The sequence below is a fragment of the Salvelinus fontinalis genome, chromosome 1, assembly GCF_029448725.1.
Source record: "Salvelinus fontinalis isolate EN_2023a chromosome 1, ASM2944872v1, whole genome shotgun sequence".
NCBI lineage: Eukaryota > Metazoa > Chordata > Actinopteri > Salmoniformes > Salmonidae > Salvelinus > Salvelinus fontinalis.
In genome coordinates, this window is record NC_074665.1 from 468,675 (window position 1) to 488,412 (window position 19,738).

The 19,738-nt window shown below is 48.6% G+C and overlaps 1 protein-coding gene across 1 annotated transcript in view; it reads left to right on the forward strand.

The window, feature by feature from the left end:
* The first annotated feature begins 3,997 nt into the window (after positions 1-3,997).
* Positions 3,998-19,738, forward strand: part of LOC129862753 (kelch domain-containing protein 3-like) — a 186,726-nt gene continuing 170,985 nt past the window's right edge. The window contains exons 1-2 of the mRNA XM_055934725.1: positions 3,998-4,083; positions 12,986-13,245. Coding sequence (XP_055790700.1) covers positions 13,092-13,245 — 154 coding nt within the window. The 5' untranslated portion in view covers positions 3,998-4,083; positions 12,986-13,091. The remainder of the gene's footprint in view (positions 4,084-12,985; positions 13,246-19,738) is intronic.

A 19,738-nucleotide genomic window follows, 5' to 3' on the forward strand; every position in this document is an offset into this window, starting at 1 on the left:
GGCTGTGGAGCTGTGGGGCTGTGGGACTGTGGGGCTGTGGGGCTGTGGTGTTGGGCTGTGGGGCTGTGGTGTTGGGCTGTGGAGCTGTGGGGCTGTGGGGCTGTGGGTCTGTGGGGCTGTGGTGTTGGGCTGTGGGGCTGTGGGACTGTTGTGTTGGGCTGTGGGGCTGTGGGGTTGGGTCCTGAGGCTGTGGGGTTGGGCTGTGGGGCTGTGGTGTTGGGATGTGGGGCTGTGGGACTGTTGTGTTGGGCTGTATGTATGCAGGGCTCTGGGTCTGGTTGTTTGTAAAACATGTAGTACAGCACTGTAACAACCCCATGTTGTAGGGTTAGACACGACAGCGCCACCTAATGGAAAGTCACACAAAGTAGAATTATGAGTATCAAGGTGCTGTTGTATAGGGCACAGAGAGATATGGTTAATACTGACTACATGACCACAAGGCCATGGTGAGGTGCTGTTGTATAGGGCACAGAGAGATATGGTTAATACTGACTACATGACCACAATCCATCACTCTCCACCTCTGCACAGCCTCAGTGGAAGATGATCCATTACATAAAAAGTAAACACTGCCAGCTAACTAATAAAACTGATTTGGGGTTTGCTTAGATACAGTGGTGGAAAACTACCCAATTGTCATACTTGAGTAAAAGTAAAGATACCTTAATAGAAAATGACTCAAGTAAAAGGGAAAGTCATTTTAAAGGAAAGTCATTTAAAAGGGAAAGTTTTATTTACGGATAGCCATGGGCACGTTGTCACATCTGCTTCTGCCACCCCCCCTAGTGGACATCCGGTGTCTCCTTGACCTGCAGCCCCAGTACACTCTCTCTCTCTCTCTCTCTCTCTCTCTCTCTCCCCGTGTGTGTGATTGTGTGTTTGGAGACAGGTGTGCTGGATTCAGAGCAGTTCCCCACCAGCTGCAACCCGTTCCATAATCAAGACCTCTACAAATACTCAGTCCTGCCACTTCCACTCTGCCAGATCGGAATCTCCATTCAGTCAGTCATGCTTCTAGCTATTTGTTGTTATTTAAGATCCTGTATCTGGCTGTGCCTGTTTCTGCTGCCTGCCTGACGCTGTTTCTCCTCTCACTGCAGTTTTGCCGCTCTGACTCTGGTTCCTGTCTCCTGTTCCACATCTCTCTACCCTGTTCTGGATTCAGCTCACCACCACTCCCTTGGATTCCCCTCCGGACCTGTTGACCCTGTCCCAGCTCACTCCAACCTCAGCCTCCACATCTGGATTCCTACAACTCATCAGAGCTTCCCTGAATCTGCACTCCATCTCTCCCCGTGTTACAATAAATATCTTGGTTCATTCATCCCTGTTTCCTTGTCTGAGTCTGCTCTTGGGTTCCCCTGTGCTGATCTGCCTAACACACGCTCTAACACTCAGACATCATTTACAAACGAAGCATTAAGTGAGTCCTCCAGATCAGAGGCAGTAGGGATGACCAGGGATGTTCTCTTGATAATTGTGTGAATTGGACCATTTTCCTGTACTGCTAAGCATTCAAAATGAAACAAACTTTTGGGTGTCAGGGGAAATGTATGGAGTAAACAATACCTTATTTTATTGTAGTGGTGAGGTGTAGGGGGGTTGGAAGGGATTTTGGGGTTGGGGAAGGTTCTATCATAAGTTAGTAGGGTTCTTTATTTTCTCAGAAGTAGTTATTGTAGGATTTAGAGATGTGTAGCTAATGTTGTTCTGGGATTCCTCCAAAGGCATTGAGGAATACACATCAGTTACCACCATCCCCACATCAGTCAATAAGTGCGTTGATGACGTCATTCCCAGAGTGACTGTACGTACACACTCCAAACAGAAGCCATGGATTACAGGCAACATCCGCACTGAGCTAACGGGCTAGAGCTGCCGCTTTCAAGGAGCGGGACTCTAACCCGGAAGCCTATAAGAAATCCCGCTATGCCCTCCAACGAACCATCAAACAGGCAAAACATCAATACAGGACTAAGATTGAGTCGTACTACACTGGCTCTGACGCTCGACGGATGTGCCAGGGCCTGCAAACCATTACAGACTACAAAGGGAAGCACAGCCGAGAGCTTCCCAGTGACACGAGCCTACCAGACGAGCTAAACTACTTCTATGCTCACTTTGAGGCAAATAACACTGAAACATGCATGAGAGCACCAGCTGTTCCAGAAGACTGTGTGATCACGCTCTCCGCAACCGATGTGAGTAAGATCTTTAAACAGGTCAACATTCACAAGGCCGCAGGGCCAGACGGATTACCAGGACGTGTACTGCGAGCATGCGCTGACCAACTGGCAAGTGTCTTCAATGACATTTTCAACCTCTCCCTGTCAGAGTCTGTAAAGCCAACGTTTCAAGCAGACCCCCATAGTCCATGTGCCCAAGAACACTAAGGTAAACTTCCTAAATGACTACCGACACATAGCACTCACATCTGTAACCATGAAATGCTTTAAAAGGCTGGTCATGGATCACATCAACACCATTATCCCAGAAACCCTAGACCCACTCCAATTAGCAAACCGCCCCAACAGATCCACAGATGATGCAATCTCTATTGCACTCCACACTGCCCTTTCCCACCTGGACAAAAGGAACACCTATGTGAGAATGCTATTCATTGACTACAGCTCAGCGTTCAACACCATAGTGCCCTCAAAGCTCATCAATAAGCTAAGGACCTTGGGACTAAACACCTCCCTCTGCAACTGGATCCTGGACTTCCTGACGGGCCGCCCCCAGGTGGTGAGGGTAGGTAACAACACATCCGCCACACTGATCCTCATCACAGGGGCCCCTCAGAGGTGCGTGCTCAGTCCCCTCCTGTACTCCCTGTTCACTCATGACTGCATGGCCAGGCACAACTCCAACACCATCATTAAGTTTGCCAACAACACAACAGTGGTAGGCCTGATCACCGACAACGATGAGACAGCCTACTGGGAGGAAGTCAGAGACCTGGCCGCGTGGTGCCAGGACAACAACCTCTCCCTCAACGTGATCAAGACAAAGGAGATGATCGTGGACTACAGGAAAAAGAGGACCGAGCATGCCCCCATTCTCATTGACGGGGCTGTAGTGGAGCAGGTTGAGAGCTTCAAGATCCTTGGTGTCCACATCACAATCAAACTATTTTGGTCCAAACATACCAAGACAATTGTGAAGACGACACGACAAAACCTATTCTCCCTCAGGAGACTGGAAATATTTGTCATTGGTCCTCAGATCCTCAAAAGGTTCTACAGCTGCACCATCGAGAGCATCCTGACTGGTTGCATCACTGCCTGGTATGATAGCTGCTCGGCCTCTGACCGCAAGGCACTACAGAGGGTAGTGCGGACGGCCCAGTACATCACTGGAGCCAAGCTTCCTGCCTTCCAGTACCTATATACCAGGCGATGTCAGAGGAAGGCCCCCCAAAAATTCAAAGACTCCAGCCACCCTAGTCATAGACTGTTCTGTCTGGTACCGCACGGCAAGCGGTACCGGAGCGCGAAGTCTTGGTCTAAGAGGCTTCTAAACAGCTTCTACCCCCAAGCCAAAAGAGTCCTGAACAGCTAATCAAATGGCTACCCAGACTAATTGCATTGCCCCGCCCTCTTTTACTCCGCTGCTACTCTCTGTTGTTATCATCTATACATAGTCACTTTAATAACTCTACCTACATGTACATATTACCTCAACTAACCGGTTCCCCCGCACATTGACTCTGTATCGGTACCCCCTTGTATATAGTCTCTCTATTGTTATTTTACTGCTGCTCTGTAATTAGTTGTTACTTTTATTTCTTATTCTTATCCGTATTTTTTTTTACCTGCATTGTTGGTTAAGGGCTCGTAAGTGAGCATTTCACTGTAAGGTCTACACCTGTTGTATTCGGCGCATGTGACAAATAAAATACAATTTGATATGATTTGATTTGAACTGTGACTGACTACACACTTCAGCACAGTAGGTGGCGGCATGATCCTTTAACATCTGTTTGCGGACAGCCGTTTAGTCGAAGTTGAAGAAGAAGACACTGTAAACATTACGTCACGAGGGCCGAGAAGGGATTGCGTTCACCGTCTAGCTTCCAAGGTAATGTTGGTTAGCAATAACGGTCGCAAATAGATGTTCGTGTTAACTCAGAGTGACACCTTTGGGTAATACAAGATTATCTTACTAACCTTTGCAAATTGGTAATTGCAATTGTGTAATAGATGTCGGTCGTTAGCTGCCAAGTTTGATAGCTATCTAGCTTGCATAGCACCTTTTGGAAGGCTAGCTAGGTAGATAACGTTAGCTAACTACCAAGCAGCTAACGTTAATTTACATATGGCCAACGTTAGATATCTGCATAGCTAACATCCTATGTGTTTTGGTCATGTTCAATGTTGTCTACTAACGTTATATCCCAAGTAACGTTAGATAAGTTCGCTGGTTGGCTAAACTATCTGGCTGGGTAGCTAGCGTAGCTACTTTGCTAAGCTAGCTAACGTTAGCTGGCTACTCTTGATATGAGGTGAATTGCTAACGTTAGTTAGTTGGCTGGCTAGAGGTAGCTAGGTTGGCATGCATTCACAAAGTAGACACCCTTTCTCTCTAACGTTAGTCGTCAAAGAAGCTGTATGGACATTATTATTCCCGAAACTGTGGGCATTATTTAATCAGTCAAACCTAACTGTTTGGTTTGCTACTCTAGCCAGAGGTTGGTAGCAGTAGTTATATTTGTCAGACGGCAACAGATCATTGCTAACTAGCCAAGTTAGCTAGCTACTTTGACACTTGCACAAACGTTTAGATAGCTAGAGAAACTCAGATCTTAGCTAGCTGGCTCGATCATATTTTTGTCTGTTTTGCTCGGTAAGGAACCATTTAGATTCTGAAATCAGTAACTAGTAGTGTTTTGTCATGTAATAGGGGCCATTGGGTCATGTGGAAATAGAAGGGTGTGCATTATTAGTCCTCTGAGGGTTTATTTATAAGAGCTGTTGGAGGTCACTGGAACAGCAGACACACTCTGGTTGAGAGTGGACCAGAGGACAGTACATGGTTGCTTCCTAAATGGCACCCTATTCCCAAATAGTCCATAGAGCTCTGGTCAACAGTAGTATACTATATAGTGGAGTGACATTTGGGACTCATACCAGGGGATATGTTTTTAGGACTGGGGGTGTTTTTGTTTTGGCAGCGTACCTGGTAGTTAGGCACAACTAGCCAGCAATGTTCTGCAGAGGAGAGGGACATGGGGTTATCTTTTGAGGACAGGGGTGGGGTATGTTTTTAGGCCTGGGGGCTTTGTTTGGGCAGTGTACTTGGTAGTTATGTATACCTAGTTAGTTCTAGACAGATTGGCTAACTGGATCTGCATTGTCAATTCCTATGCCAGTCAATTTCAGTGATTATAGCTTGTTATTACCCAACTAGTCTGTCTGACATTGAGAGACATCAGGGAGTATTGCACTCTGTTATTCATGAGAACTTGTTCTCAACTAGCTTACCTGGTTAAATAAAGGTAAAATAAAAAAACTATCAGATGATGTCCAGAGCTTCTTGACATAAGAAGAGCGATTACTCAAACTGGACAAAGATCTTTTCTTTAATGAGTTTGACGCTAAGGAAATACTGCTTTCTTGAGACCAGCCCCAAATCCCAGTCATTCACGGGAAGGAAAGACTGAGAAAACGGGGGTGGCGGTCGGGGTGCCTTGTGAGAATTTGTAGGCGAGTGGGTAAACCACCACTACCATCAGTACTATTGGCAACATGCAATCATTGGGAAAATAGTCTTAATCGTAGATCAAGTTTATCCTACCAAAGGGATATTAAACTAATATCATATGTCACCGAGTCGTGGCTGAACGACGTGGATAATATAGAGCTGGCTGGCTTCTCCGTGCATTGGCAGAACAGAGCAGCTACGTCTGGTAAGACGAGGGAGGGGTGTATGTCTATTTGTCAATAACAGCTGGTGCGCGATATCTAATATTAAAGAAGTCTCGAGGTATTGCCCGCCAGTAGACCACACTATCTACCAAGAGGAGTTCTCATCTATATTATTCGTAGCCGTCTATTTACCACCACAAACCGATGCTGGTGGTAAGACGGCACTCAACCAGCTGTATAAGGCCATAAGCAAACAGGAAAATGCTCATCCAGAAGTGGCGCTCCTAGTGGCCGGGGACTTTAATGCAGGGAAACTTAAATCCATTTTACCTAATTTCTACCAGCGTGTCACATTGACTCGGTACCGATACACCCTGTTTATAGCCTCGTTATTTTATTTTATTAACTTCTCGAGGGTAGGTGAGACGCTAACGTCCCACCAGGCCAACATCCGGTGAAACTGCAGAGAGCTAACATTTTAAATACACCATTTGTTGTATTAAACGTTCTTGTAAATACATGTATCTTACATCATTTAAAAGATTAACGTCTTATTAATCCAGCCGCTGTGTCAGATTTCGAAAAGGTTTACTGCAAAAGCAAACATGTGATTTTCTGAGGACGCCGTCCCACACACACAAGTATTACTAGCATTTTCCAACCAAGCATTAGCGTCACAAAAGTCAGAAATAACAATAAAATAAATCGCTTACCATTGAAGATCTTCCTCTGGTGGCAATGCCAAGTGTCCTAACTACACAGTGAATGTTCGTTTTGTTTGATAAAATCCATTTTTATAGCCTAACACGAAACATTTGTAAACCGGTTGCGTCGTGATTTCCGTCTCATTCAACTTTGGACGAAGCGTTCGTGGTAATTACACACACTAAACAAACGTTTATCCAGTCATGGTTGGTTTCATTACAATCCTCTGGTTGTTACTAACACAACCATACATGATGGCTCTTTTCCCGGGACGTATTGACCGAAACAAACCGATTTGAAGACACCAATCAATGACCTCATTGCGCACCAATGGTAGGACCGGTCTATCGTTGATTGACTGTATTTTGGCCCAATGACCACTGATCATCTTGAAATCTAGCTTGGAAGATAGCCAATGAGCTGAGGTAAACGGCAATATGTAATGGTTATACGTTTGAAGACCAGCCTTTGTCGTAAACTCTGGCGTAAAAGAGGTTCATTCGCCATTGCAAATCCTACTTGACGGAGCCACGAGTGTTACACATAGCAGTACATATTCAATAGCATTTTCAACAAGTTTATATATTTAAATTATGGCGAATAAATCAGGAAAAGCTAAAACAAAGTCTAGGTATACAGATTTAACCCAAATTAGAGAGGAAATTGATAGAGACAGCCCCCCATCTCACAGCTAGCCTTCAGGGAGCTGCTCATCCAGGAGCTAGCTACATCAAGTCCACTGCAGCACCTTCTGCTCCAACCAGTGGTGTTCACCTGCCCAGATTCATCTCTGCAGAACACTGCCATTGTATTACATCAAAACTTTATAGACCTGAAATTAGTATTGATTGCAGGTAAAACTAACTATATGATGTTCTCTGGAGCGCATAAAAATAAGTCCGATGATTTTAATCAAATGTACTGTTGATGGTGTCCATATTGATCGTGTCCGGGCTTACAAATACCTGGGCATCTGGATGGATGAATAGCTGTCTTTTATAAATCATATTGTTCACTTAAACTGCATCCAACTACTTTAATGAAGTGTGCGTTCATTCAGATGTGGCCATAGTCTACGACTGACAGGAATGTCGACTGAAACATCGGCTTTCTACTATTTAGCGAGAGGCAGGACCCTATAAAAGCTGCCATTTTTCATCTCAGCTTCTTGACTAATCAAATCAAATTGTATTTGTCACGTGCACTGAATACAACAGGTGTACACCTTAGTGTGAAATGCTTAAGGGCTCGTAAGTAAGCGTTTCACTAAGGTCTACACCTGTTGTATTCGGCACATGCGACAAATACAATTTGATTTTGATTTGATTAGTCAAGAAGCTGAGAAGAAAAATGGGCTGCTTCTATAGGGTCCTGCCCATAGAACTCATCACCATTTTCTCTACCAGACAGTTGGTTGGCCCCTCTGATGTCATCACCACGTTCTCTACCAGACAGTTGGTTGCCCTCTGATGTCATCACTACGTTCTCTACCAGACAGTTGGTTGGCCCCCTGATGTCATCACCACGTTCTCTACCAGACAGTTGGTTGGCCTCCTGATGTCATCACCACGTTCTCTACCAGACAGTTGGTTGGCCTCCTGATGTCATCACCACGTTCTCTACCAGACAGTTGGTTGGCCCCTCTGATGTCATCACCACGTTCTCTACCAGACAGTTGGTTGGCCCCCTGATGTCATCACTGCGTTCTCTACCAGACAGTTGGTTGGCCTCCTGATGTCATCACCATGTTCTCTACCAGACAGTTGGTTGCCCTCTGATGTCATCACTACGTTCTCTACCAGACAGTTGGTTGGCCCCCTGATGTCATCACCACGTTCTCTACCAGACAGTTGGTTGGCCCCCTGATGTCATCACCACGTTCTCTACCAGACAGTTGGTTGGCCCCTCTGATGTCATCACCACGTTCTCTACCAGACAGTTGGTTGGCCCCCTGATGTCATCACCACGTTCTCTACCAGACAGTTGGTTGGCCCCTCTGATGTCATCACCATGTTCTCTACCAGACAGTTGGTTGGCCCCCCTGATGTCATCACCATGTTCTCTACCAGACAGTTGGTTGGCCCCTGATGTCATCACGTGTGGATCAGGCAGCCAGTGAAGACCAGTCTGTGGGGTTTCAGCAGGATCAGGCAGCCAGGGAAGACCAGTCTGTGGGGTTTCAGCAGGATCAGGCAGCCAGGGAAGACCAGTCTGTGGGGTTTCAGCAGGATCAGGCAGCCAGGGAAGACCAGTCTGTGGGGTTTCAGCAGGATCAGGCAGCCAGGGAAGACCAGTCTGTGGGGTTTCAGCAGGATCAGGCAGCCAGGGAAGACCAGTCTGTGGGGTTTCAGCAGGATCAGGCAGCCAGGGAAGACCAGTCTGTGGGGTTTCAGCAGGATCAGGCAGCCAGGGAAGACCAGTCTGTGGGGTTTCAGCAGGATCAGGCAGCCAGGGAAGACCAGTCTGTGGGGTTTCAGCAGGATCAGGCAGCCAAGGAAGACCAGTCTGTGGGGTTTCAGCAGGATCAGGCAGCCAGGGAAGACCAGTCTGTGGGGTTTCAGCAGGATCAGGCAGCCAGGGAAGACCAGTCTGTTTGGTTTCAGCAGGATCAGGCAGCCAGGGGAAGACCAGTCTGTTTGGTTTCAGCAGGATCAGGCAGCCAGGGGAAGACCAGTCTGTTTGGTTTCAGCAGGATCAGGCAGCCAGGGGAAGACCAGTCTGTTTGGTTTCAGCAGGATCAGGCAGCCAGGGAAGACCAGTCTGTGACAAATAGAACACTTTATTCTCTCTCTGCATTTAACACTGGACAAGCTAGATCCTATTTTGACAAACCTCAAATGTTTTCCAAACTGTATCAAGGGCGGATACAGGCTTTTCCCGATGACACCACTTGCCTTACAGAAATGTGAGGAAGACCAGGTAGAAGCTGATGATGATGAATAGATACAGATGTTTGAATCCCCGGTCATGTTCATATCTCAGACATAAATTACTGCAGTTTATGACCATCCCATAGAACGTACTATATGCCTGGTTTCGATGATGGCGCCGACAGACATGGCAGTATTTTTAAAAAAATTTTTGTGTTATTTCTTACATCAGCCAAGAACGTTTTTTGTGTTGCATACAGCCGGAAATACATTTTGAATATCAGAGCGGTGGTAACTCTTCAGCATTACGACCAGGAATACGACTTTCCCAATTGGATCCTTTGTTCTTACCCTCCAGGGCAATTGAACTTATCCCAGAGGCTGCTCCAAGACGCTGCCGGCGGAGAAGCGGTATTCGAAGTGGACTTCTATTACTCGCTAATGTTCAGTCTCTGGACAAATAAAATAGACAAGCTCAGGGCGAGGATCTCCTACCAGAGAAACATCAGGGACTGTAACGTACTTTGTTTCACGGAATGATGGCTCTCTCCGGATATACAGTCATGGCTAAAAGTTTTGAGAATGACACACATTCATTTTCACAAAGTCTGCTGCCTCAGTTTGTATGATATCAATTTGCATATACTCCAGAATGTTATCAAGAGTGATCAGATGAATTGCAATTAATTGCAAAATTGCATTTGCCATGCAAATGAACTGAATCCTCAAACATTTCCACTGCATTTCAGCCCTGCCACAAATGGACCAGCTGACATCATGTCAGTGATTCTCTCGTTAACACAGGTGTGAGTGTTGACGAGGACAAGGCTGGAGAACACTCTGTCATGCTGATTGAGTTCGAATAACAGACTGGAAGCTTCAAATGGAGGGTGATGCTTGGAATCATTGTTCTTCCTCTGTCAACCATAGATACTTGCAAGGAAACACGTGCCGTCATCATTGCTTTGCACAAAAAGGGCTTCACAGGCAAGGATATTGCTGCCAGTAAGATTGCACCTCAATCAACCATTTATCGGATCATCAAGAACTTCAAGGAGAGGGGTTCAATTGTTGTGAAGAAGGCTTCAGGGCGCCCAAGAAAGTCCAGCAAGCGCCAGGACCGTCTCCTAAAGTTGATTCAGCTGCGGGATCGGGGCACCACCAGTACAGAGCTTGCTCAGGAATGACAGCAGGCAGGTGTGAGTGCATCTGCACGCACAGTGAGGCGAAGGCTTTTGGAGGATGGCCTGGTGTCAAGAAGGGCAGCAAAGAAGCCACTTCTCTCCAGGAAAAACATCAGGGACAGACTGATATTCTGCAAAAGGAACAGGGATTGGACTGCTGAGGACTGGGGTAAAGTCATTTTCTCTGATGAATCCCCTTTCCGATTGTTTGGGGCATCCGGTAAAAAGCTTGATGGTTGATGATATTACTAGTTTATCTAGTTAACTCCACATGGTTGATGATATTACTAGTTTATCTAGCGTGTCCTGCGTTGCGTATAATCGATGCGGTGGCATTCGCAAAGAGGACTGTCGTTGCTCCAACGTGTACCTAACCATAAACATCAATGCCTTTCTTAAAATCAATACACAAGTATATATTTTTAAACCTCCATATTTAGTTAATATTGCCTGCTAACATGAATTTCTTTTAACTAGGAAAAATGGTGTCACTTCTCTTGCAGCAGAGTCGGGGTATATGCATCAGTTTGGGCCGCCTGGCTCATTGCGAACTGTGTGAAGACTATTTCTTCCTAACAAAGACATCCAACTTTGCCAAACGGGGGATGATTTAACAAAAGCGCTTTTGCGAAAAAAGTACAATCGTTGCACGACTGTACCTAAACATAAACATCAATGCCTTTCTTAAAATCAATACGCAGAAGTATATATTTTTAAACCTGCATATTTAGCTAAAAGATATCCAGGTTAGCAGGCAATATTAACCAGGTGAAATTGTCACTTCTCTTGCGTTCATTGCACGCAGAGTCAGGGTATATGCAACAGTTTGGGCCGCCTGGCTCGTTGCGAACTAATTTGCCAGAATTTTACGTAATTATGACATAACATTGAAGGTTGTGCAATGTAACAGGAATATTTAGACTTTTGGATGCCACCCGTTAGATAAAATACGGAACGGTTCCGTATTTCACTGAAAGAATAAACGTTTTGTTTTCGAGATGATAGTTTGCGGATTCGACCATATTAATGACCTAAGGCTCGTATTTCTGTGTGTTATTATGTTATAATTAAGTCTATGATTTGATAGAGCAGTCTGACTGAGCGGTGGTAGGCAGCAGCAGGCTCGTAAGCATTCATTCAAACAGCACTTTCCGTGCGTTTTGCCAGCAGCTCTTCGCTGTGAGATTAGGCTGGTGTCACCGATTTGAAATGGCTAGCTAGTTAGCGGGGTGCACACTAATAGCGTTTCAAACGTCACTCGCTCTGAGACTTGGAGTAGTTGCTCCCCTTGCTCTGCATGGGTGACGCTGCTTTGAGGGTGGCTGTTGTCGATGTGTTCCTGGTTCGAGCCCAGGTAGGAGCGAGGAGAGGGATGGAAGCTATACTGTTACACTGGCAATACTAAAGTGCCTATAAGAACATCCAATAGTCAAAGGTATATGAAATACAAATCGTAGAGAGGGAAATAGTCCTATAATTCCTGTAATAACTACAACCTAAAACTTCTTACCTGGGAATATTGAAGACTCATGTTAAAAGGAACCACCAGCTTTCATATGTTCTCATGTTCTGAGCAAGGAACTTAAACGTTAGCTTTCTTACATGGCACATATTGCACTTTTACTTTCTTCTCCAACACTTTGTTTTTGCATTATTTAAACCAAATTGAACATGTTTCATTATTTATTTGAGACTAAATAGATTTTATTGCTGTATTATATTAAGTTAAAATAAGTGTTCATTCAGTATTGTTGTAATTGTCATTATTATTCTGTACAGCACTTCGAGATATTATCTGATGTACGAAGGGCTATATAAAATAAAATTGAATTGATTGATATTACAAATAAAAAATAAAAAATCGGCCAATTAATCGGTATCGGCTTTTTTTGGTCCTCCAATAATCGGTACCGGCGTTGAAAAATCATAATCGGTCGACCTCTAGTCTGGGTAGGTGGTGTCTGTCTGAATAGCTGTAACACCTCTCCTCTCCTCTCTCTCTCTGTCTGTGTAGGTGGTGACTGTCTGTAACACCTCTCCTCTCTCTCTCTGTCTGGGTAGGTGGTGTCTGTCTGAATAGCTGTAACACCTCTCCTCTCCTCTCTCTCTCTGTCTGGGTAGGTGGTGTCTGTCTGTAACACCTCTCCTCTCTCTCTCTGTCTGGGTAGGTGATGTCTGTCTGTAACATCTCTCCTCTCTCTCTCTGTCTGGGTAGGTGGTGTCTGTCTGTAACACCTCTCCTCTCTCTCTCTGTCTGGGTAGGTGGTGACTGTCTGTAACACCTCTCCTCTCTCTCTCTGTCTGGGTAGGTGGTGACTGTCTGTAACACCTCTCCTCTCTCTCTCTGTCTGGGTAGGTGGTGTCTGATGGTGGATGAGGTGGCAGCAGAACACAGGGTGATGGTGTAGTGACAGGGTGCCAGGGTGAGGAGGACAGGTGCGGTGCTAGCTGAGGGGCGTGGGATGTGGCGCTGGACGACCCACCTGGACGGAGGGCCGCGGAGGGTGAACCATGCTGCCGTCTCCGTGGGACACAAGGTGTACTCCTTCGGAGGGTACTGCTCTGGAGACGACTACGAGACGCTGAGACAGATAGACGTGCACATCTTTAACACAGGTAGCTGTTATAGACCAAACACAGCTCGTTTATTGATGATATGACCGTCTGGTGTGCTCGTCTTTCCCTAAATTACCTCCTTTCTCAACTTCAAATGGCCAGTACTTTGATATTGTAATCTAACCACTTTCATCTTAAGATCTATCTGCCCTCTGAGGTCATGGTGACATCAGGATCTGTCAGTCATTATGAAGTAATGTAGTTCTTCAGATGAGTTGGAAGAAAGGAACCTGGGGAATGGGGCCAGTCAGTATAGAAGAGGACCTGGGGAATGGGGCCAGTCAGTATAGAAGAGGACCTGGGGAATTAGGCCAGTCAGTATAGAAGAGGACCTGGGGAATTAGGCCAGTCAGTATAGAAGAGGACCTGGGGAATTAGGCCAGTCAGTATAGAAGAGGACCTGGGGAATTAGGCCAGTCAGTATAGAAGAGGACCTGGGGAATGGGGCCAGTCAGTATAGAAGAGGACCTGGGGAATGGGGCCAGTCAGTATAGAAGAGGACCTGGGGAATGGGGCCAGTCAGTATAGAAGAGGACCTGGGGAATGGGGCCAGTCAGTATAGAAGAGGACCTGGGGAATGGGGCCAGTCAGTATAGAAGAGGACCTGGGGAATGGGGCCAGTCAGTATAGAAGAGGACCTGGGGAATGGGGCCAGTCAGTATAGAAGAGGACCTGGGGAATGGGGCCAGTCAGTATAGAAGAGGACCTGGGGAATGGGGCCAGTCAGTATAGAAGAGGACCTGGGGAATGGGGCCAGTCAGTGTAGAAGAGGACCTGGGGAATAGGGCCAGTCAGTATAGAAGAGGACCTGGGGAATGGGGTCAGTCAGTACAGAAGAGGACCTGGGGAATGGGGCCAGTCAGTATAGAAGAGGACCTGGGGAATGGGGCCAGTCAGTATAGAAGAGGACCTGGGGAATGGGGCCAGTCAGTATAGAAGAGGACCTGGGGAATGGGGCCAGTCAGTATAGAAGAGGACCTGGGGAATGGGGCCAGTCAGTATAGAAGAGGACCTGGGGAATGGGGCCAGTCAGTATAGAAGAGGACCTGGGGAATGGGGCCAGTCAGTACAGAAGAGGACCTGCTGAATGGGGCCAGTCAGTATAGAAGAGCAGGACCTGGGGAATGGGGCCAGTCAGTATAGAAGAGCAGGACCTGGGGAATGGGGCCAGTCAGTATAGAAGAGCAGGACCTGGGGAATGGGGCCAGTCAGTATAGAAGAGCAGGACCTGGGGAATGGGGCCAGTCAGTATAGAAGAGGACCTGGGGAATGGGGTCAGTAAGTATAGAAGAGGACCTGGGGAATGGGGCCAGTCAGTATAGAAGAGGACCTGGGGAATGGGGTCAGTCAGTATAGAAGAGCAGGACCTGGGGAATGGGGTCAGTAAGTACAGAAGAGCAGGACCTGGGGAATGGGGTCAGTAAGTACAGAAGAGCAGGACCTGGGGAATGGGGTCAGTCAGTATAGAAGAGGACCTGGGGAATGGGGCCAGTCAGTATAGAAGAGTACCTGGGGAATGGGGTCAGTATGTATAGAAGAGGACCTGGGGAATGGGGTCAGTCAGTATAGAAGAGGACCTGGGGAATGGGGTCAGTAAGTACAGAAGAGGACCTGGGGAATGGGGTCAGTCAGTACGGAAGAGGACCTGGGGAATGGGGTCAGTAAGTATAGAAGAGCAGGACCTGGGGAATGGGTCAGTAAGTACAGAAGAGGACCTGGGGAATGGGGCCAGTCAGTATAGAAGAGGACCTGGGGAATGGGGTCAGTAAGTATAGAAGAGCAGGACCTGGGGAATGGGGTCAGTCAGTATAGAAGAGCAGGACCTGGGGAATGGGGTCAGTCAGTATAGAAGAGGACCTGGGGAATGGGGCCAGTCAGTATAGAAGAGGACCTGGGGAATGGGGTCAGTAAGTATAGAAGAGCAGGACCTGGGGAATGGGGTCAGTCAGTATAGAAGAGCAGGACCTGGGGAATGGGGTCAGTCAGTATAGAAGAGGACCTGGGGAATGGGGCCAGTCAGTATAGAAGAGGACCTGGGGAATGGGGCCAGTCAGTATAGAAGAGGACCTGGGGAATGGGGCCAGTCAGTATAGAAGAGGACCTGGGGAATGGGGTCAGTAAGTATAGAAGAGCAGGACCTGGGGAATGGGGCCAGTAAGTATAGAAGAGCAGGACCTGGGGAATGGGGCCAGTCAGTACAGAAGAGGACCTGGGGAATGGGGCCAGTCAGTATAGAAGAGGACCTGGGGAATGGGGTCAGTCAGTATAGAAGAGCAGGACCTGGGGAATGGGGCCAGTCAGTATAGAGGAGGACCTGGGGAATGGGGTCAGTAAGTATAGAAGGGGACCTGGGGAATGGGGTCAGTAAGTACAGAAGAGCAGGACCTGGGGAATGGGGCCAGTCAGTATAGAAGAGGACCTGGGGAATTGGGTCAGTAAGTACAGAAGAGCAGGACCTGGGGAATGGGGCCAGTCAGTATAGAAGAGGACCTGGGGAATGGGGCCAGTCAGTATAGAAGAGGACCTGGGGAATGGGGCCAGTCAGTATGGAAGAGGACCTGGGGAATGGGGCCAGTCAGTATAGAAGAGGACCTGGGGAATGGGGTCAGTCAGTATAGAAGAGGACCTGGGGAATGGGGTCAGTCAGTATAGAAGAGGACCTGGGGTATGTGGCCAGTCAGTATAGAAGAGGACCTGGGGTATGTGGCCAGTCAGTATAGAAGAGGACCTGGGGAATGGGGCCAGTCAGTATAGAAGAGGACCTGGGGAATGGGGTCAGTAAGTACAGAAGAGGACCTGGGGAATGGGGTCAGTAAGTACAGAAGAGCAGGACCTGGGGAATGGGGTCAGTAAGTACAGAAGAGGACCTGGGGAATGGGGCCAGTCAGTATAGAAGAGGACCTGGGGAATGGGGCCAGTCAGTATAGAAGAGGACCTGGGGAATGGGGCCAGTCAGTATAGAAGAGGACCTGGGGAATGGGGCCAGTCAGTATAGAAGAGGACCTGGGGAATGGGGCCAGTCGGTATAGAAGAGGACCTGGGGAATGGGGTCAGTCGGTATAGAAGAGGACCTGGGGAATGGGGCCAGTCGGTATAGAAGAGCAGGACCTGGGGAATGGGGCCAGTCGGTATAGAAGAGCAGGACCTGGGGAATGGGGTCAGTCGGTATAGAAGAGCAGGACCTGGGGAATGGGGTCAGTCGGTATAGAAGAGCAGGACCTGGGGAATGGGGTCAGTCAGTATAGAAGAGGACCTTGGGAATGGGGCCAGTCAGTATAGAAGAGGACCTGGGGAATGGGGCCAGTCAGTATAGAAGAGGACCTGGGGAATGGGGCCAGTCAGTATAGAAGAGGACCTGGGGAATGGGGCCAGTCAGTATAGAAGAGGACCTGGGGAATGGGGCCAGTCAGAATAGAAGAGGACCTGGGGAATGGGGTCAGTATGTATAGAAGAGGACCTGGGGAATGGGGTCAGTCAGTATAGAAGAGGACCTGGGGAATGGGGCCAGTCAGTATAGAAGAGGACCTGGGGAATGGGGTCAGTCAGTATAGAAGAGGACCTGGGGAATGGGGTCAGTAAGTACAGAAGAGCAGGACCTGGGGAATGGGGCCAGTAAGTACAGAAGAGCAGGACCTGGGGAATGGGGCCAGTCAGTATAGAAGAGGACCTGGGGAATGGGGCCAGTCAGTATAGAAGAGGACCTGGGGAATGGGGCCAGTCAGTATAGAAGAGGACCTGGGGAATGGGGCCAGTCAGTATAGAAGAGGACCTGGGGAATGGGGTCAGTCAGTATAGAAGAGGACCTGGGGAATGGGGTCAGTCAGTATAGAAGAGGACCTGGGGAATGGGGTCAGTAAGTATAGAAGAGGACCTGGGGAATGGGGCCAGTCAGTATAGAAGAGGACCTGGGGAATGGGGCCAGTCAGTATAGAAGAGGACCTGGGGAATGGGGCCAGTCAGTATAGAAGAGGACCTGGGGAATGGGGCCAGTCAGTATAGAAGAGGACCTGGGGAATGGGGTCAGTCAGTATAGAAGAGCAGGACCTGGGGAATGGGGTCAGTCAGTATAGAAGAGCAGGACCTGGGGAATGGGGTCAGTCAGTATAGAAGAGCAGGACCTGGGGAATGGGGTCAGTTAGTATAGAAGAGCAGGACCTGGGGAATGGGGTCAGTTAGTATAGAAGAGCAGGACCTGGGGAATGGGGCCAGTCAGTATAGAAGAGCAGGACCTGGGGAATGGGGCCAGCAAGTATAGAAGAGCAGGACCTGGGGAATGGGGCCAGTCAGGACAGAAGAGGACCTGGGGAATGGGGCCAGTCAGTATAGAAGAGGACCTGGGGAATGGGGTCAGTCAGTATAGAAGAGCAGGACCTGGGGAATGGGGCCAGTCAGTATAGAGGAGGACCTGGGGAATGGGGTCAGTAATTATAGAAGGGGACCTGGGGAATGGGGTCAGTAAGTACAGAAGAGCAGGACCTGGGGAATGGGGCCAGTCAGTATAGAAGAGGACCTGTGGAATTGGGTCAGTAAGTACAGAAGAGCAGGACCTGGGGAATGGGGTCAGTCTGTACAGAAGATCAGGACCTGGGGAATGGGGCCAGTCAGTATAGAAGAGGACCTGGGGAATGGGGCCAGTCAGTATGGAAGAGGACCTGGGGAATGGGGCCAGTCAGTATAGAAGAGGACCTGGGGAATGGGGTCAGTATGTATAGAAGAGGACCTGGGGAATGGGGTCAGTCAGTATAGAAGAGGACCTGGGGTATGTGGCCAGTCAGTATAGAAGAGGACCTGGGGTATGTGGCCAGTCAGTATAGAAGAGGACCTGGGGAATGGGGCCAGTCAGTATAGAAGAGGACCTGGGGAATGGGGCCAGTCAGTATAGAAGAGGACCTGGGGAATGGGGTCAGTAAGTACAGAAGAGGACCTGGGGAATGGGGTCAGTAAGTACAGAAGAGCAGGACCTGGGGAATGGGGTCAGTAAGTACAGAAGAGGACCTGGGGAATGGGGCCAGTCAGTATAGAAGAGGACCTGGGGAATGGGGCCAGTCAGTATAGAAGAGGACCTGGGGAATGGGGCCAGTCAGTATAGAAGAGGACCTGGGGAATGGGGCCAGTCAGTATAGAAGAGGACCTGGGGAATGGGGTCAGTCAGTATAGAAGAGCAGGACCTGGGGAATGGGGTCAGTCAGTATAGAAGAGCAGGACCTGGGGAATGGGGCCAGTCAGTATAGAAGAGCAGGACCTGGGGAATGGGGCCAGTCAGTATAGAAGAGCAGGACCTGGGGAATGGGGCCAGTCAGTATAGAAGAGCAGGACCTGGGGAATGGGGCCAGTCAGTATAGAAGAGCAGGACCTGGGGAATGGGGCCAGTCAGTATAGAAGAGCAGGACCTGGGGAATGGGGCCAGTCAGTATAGAAGAGGACCTGGGGAATGGGGCCAGTCAGTATAGAAGAGGACCTGGGGAATGGGGCCAGTCAGTATAGAAGAGGACCTGGGGAATGGGGCCAGTCAGTATAGAAGAGGCCCTGGGGAATGGGGTCAGTCAGTATAGAAGAGGACCTGGGGAATGGGGTCAGTCAGTATAGAAGAGGACCTGGGGAATGGGGCCAGTCGGTATAGAAGAGGACCTGGGGAATGGGGCCAGTCGGTATAGAAGAGCAGGACCTGGGGAATGGGGTCAGTCGGTATAGAAGAGCAGGACCTGGGAATGGGGTCAGTCGGTATAGAAGAGCAGGACCTGGGGAATGGGGTCAGTCAGTATAGAAGAGGACCTGGGGAATGGGGCCAGTCAGTATAGAAGAGGACCTGGGGAATGGGGCCAGTCAGTATAGAAGAGGACCTGGGGAATGGGGCCAGTCAGTATAGAAGAGGACCTGGGGAATGGGGCCAGTCAGTATAGAAGAGGACCTGGGGAATGGGGCCAGTCAGTATAGAGGAGGACCTGGGGAATGGGGTCAGTAAGTATAGAAGGGGACCTGGGGAATGGGGTCAGTAAGTACAGAAGAGCAGGACCTGGGGAATGGGGCCAGTCAGTATAGAAGAGGACCTGGGGAATGGGGTCAGTAAGTACAGAAGAGCAGGACCTGGGGAATGGGGTCAGTCAGTACAGAAGATCAGGACCTGGGGAATGGGGCCAGTCAGTACAGAAGATCAGGACCTGGGGAATGGGGCCAGTCAGTATAGAAGAGGACCTGGGGAATGGGGCCAGTCAGTATAGAAGAGGACCTGGGGAATGGGGCCAGTCAGTATAGAAGAGGACCTGGGGAATGGGGTCAGTATGTATAGAAGAGGACCTGGGGAATGGGGTCAGTCAGTATAGAAGAGGACCTGGGGAATGGGGCCAGTCAGTATAGAAGAGGACCTGGGGAATGGGGCCAGTCAGTATAGAAGAGGACCTGGGGAATGGGGTCAGTCAGTACAGAAGAGCAGGACCTGGGGAATGGGGCCAGTCAGTACAGAAGAGCAGGACCTGGGGAATGGGGCCAGTCAGTA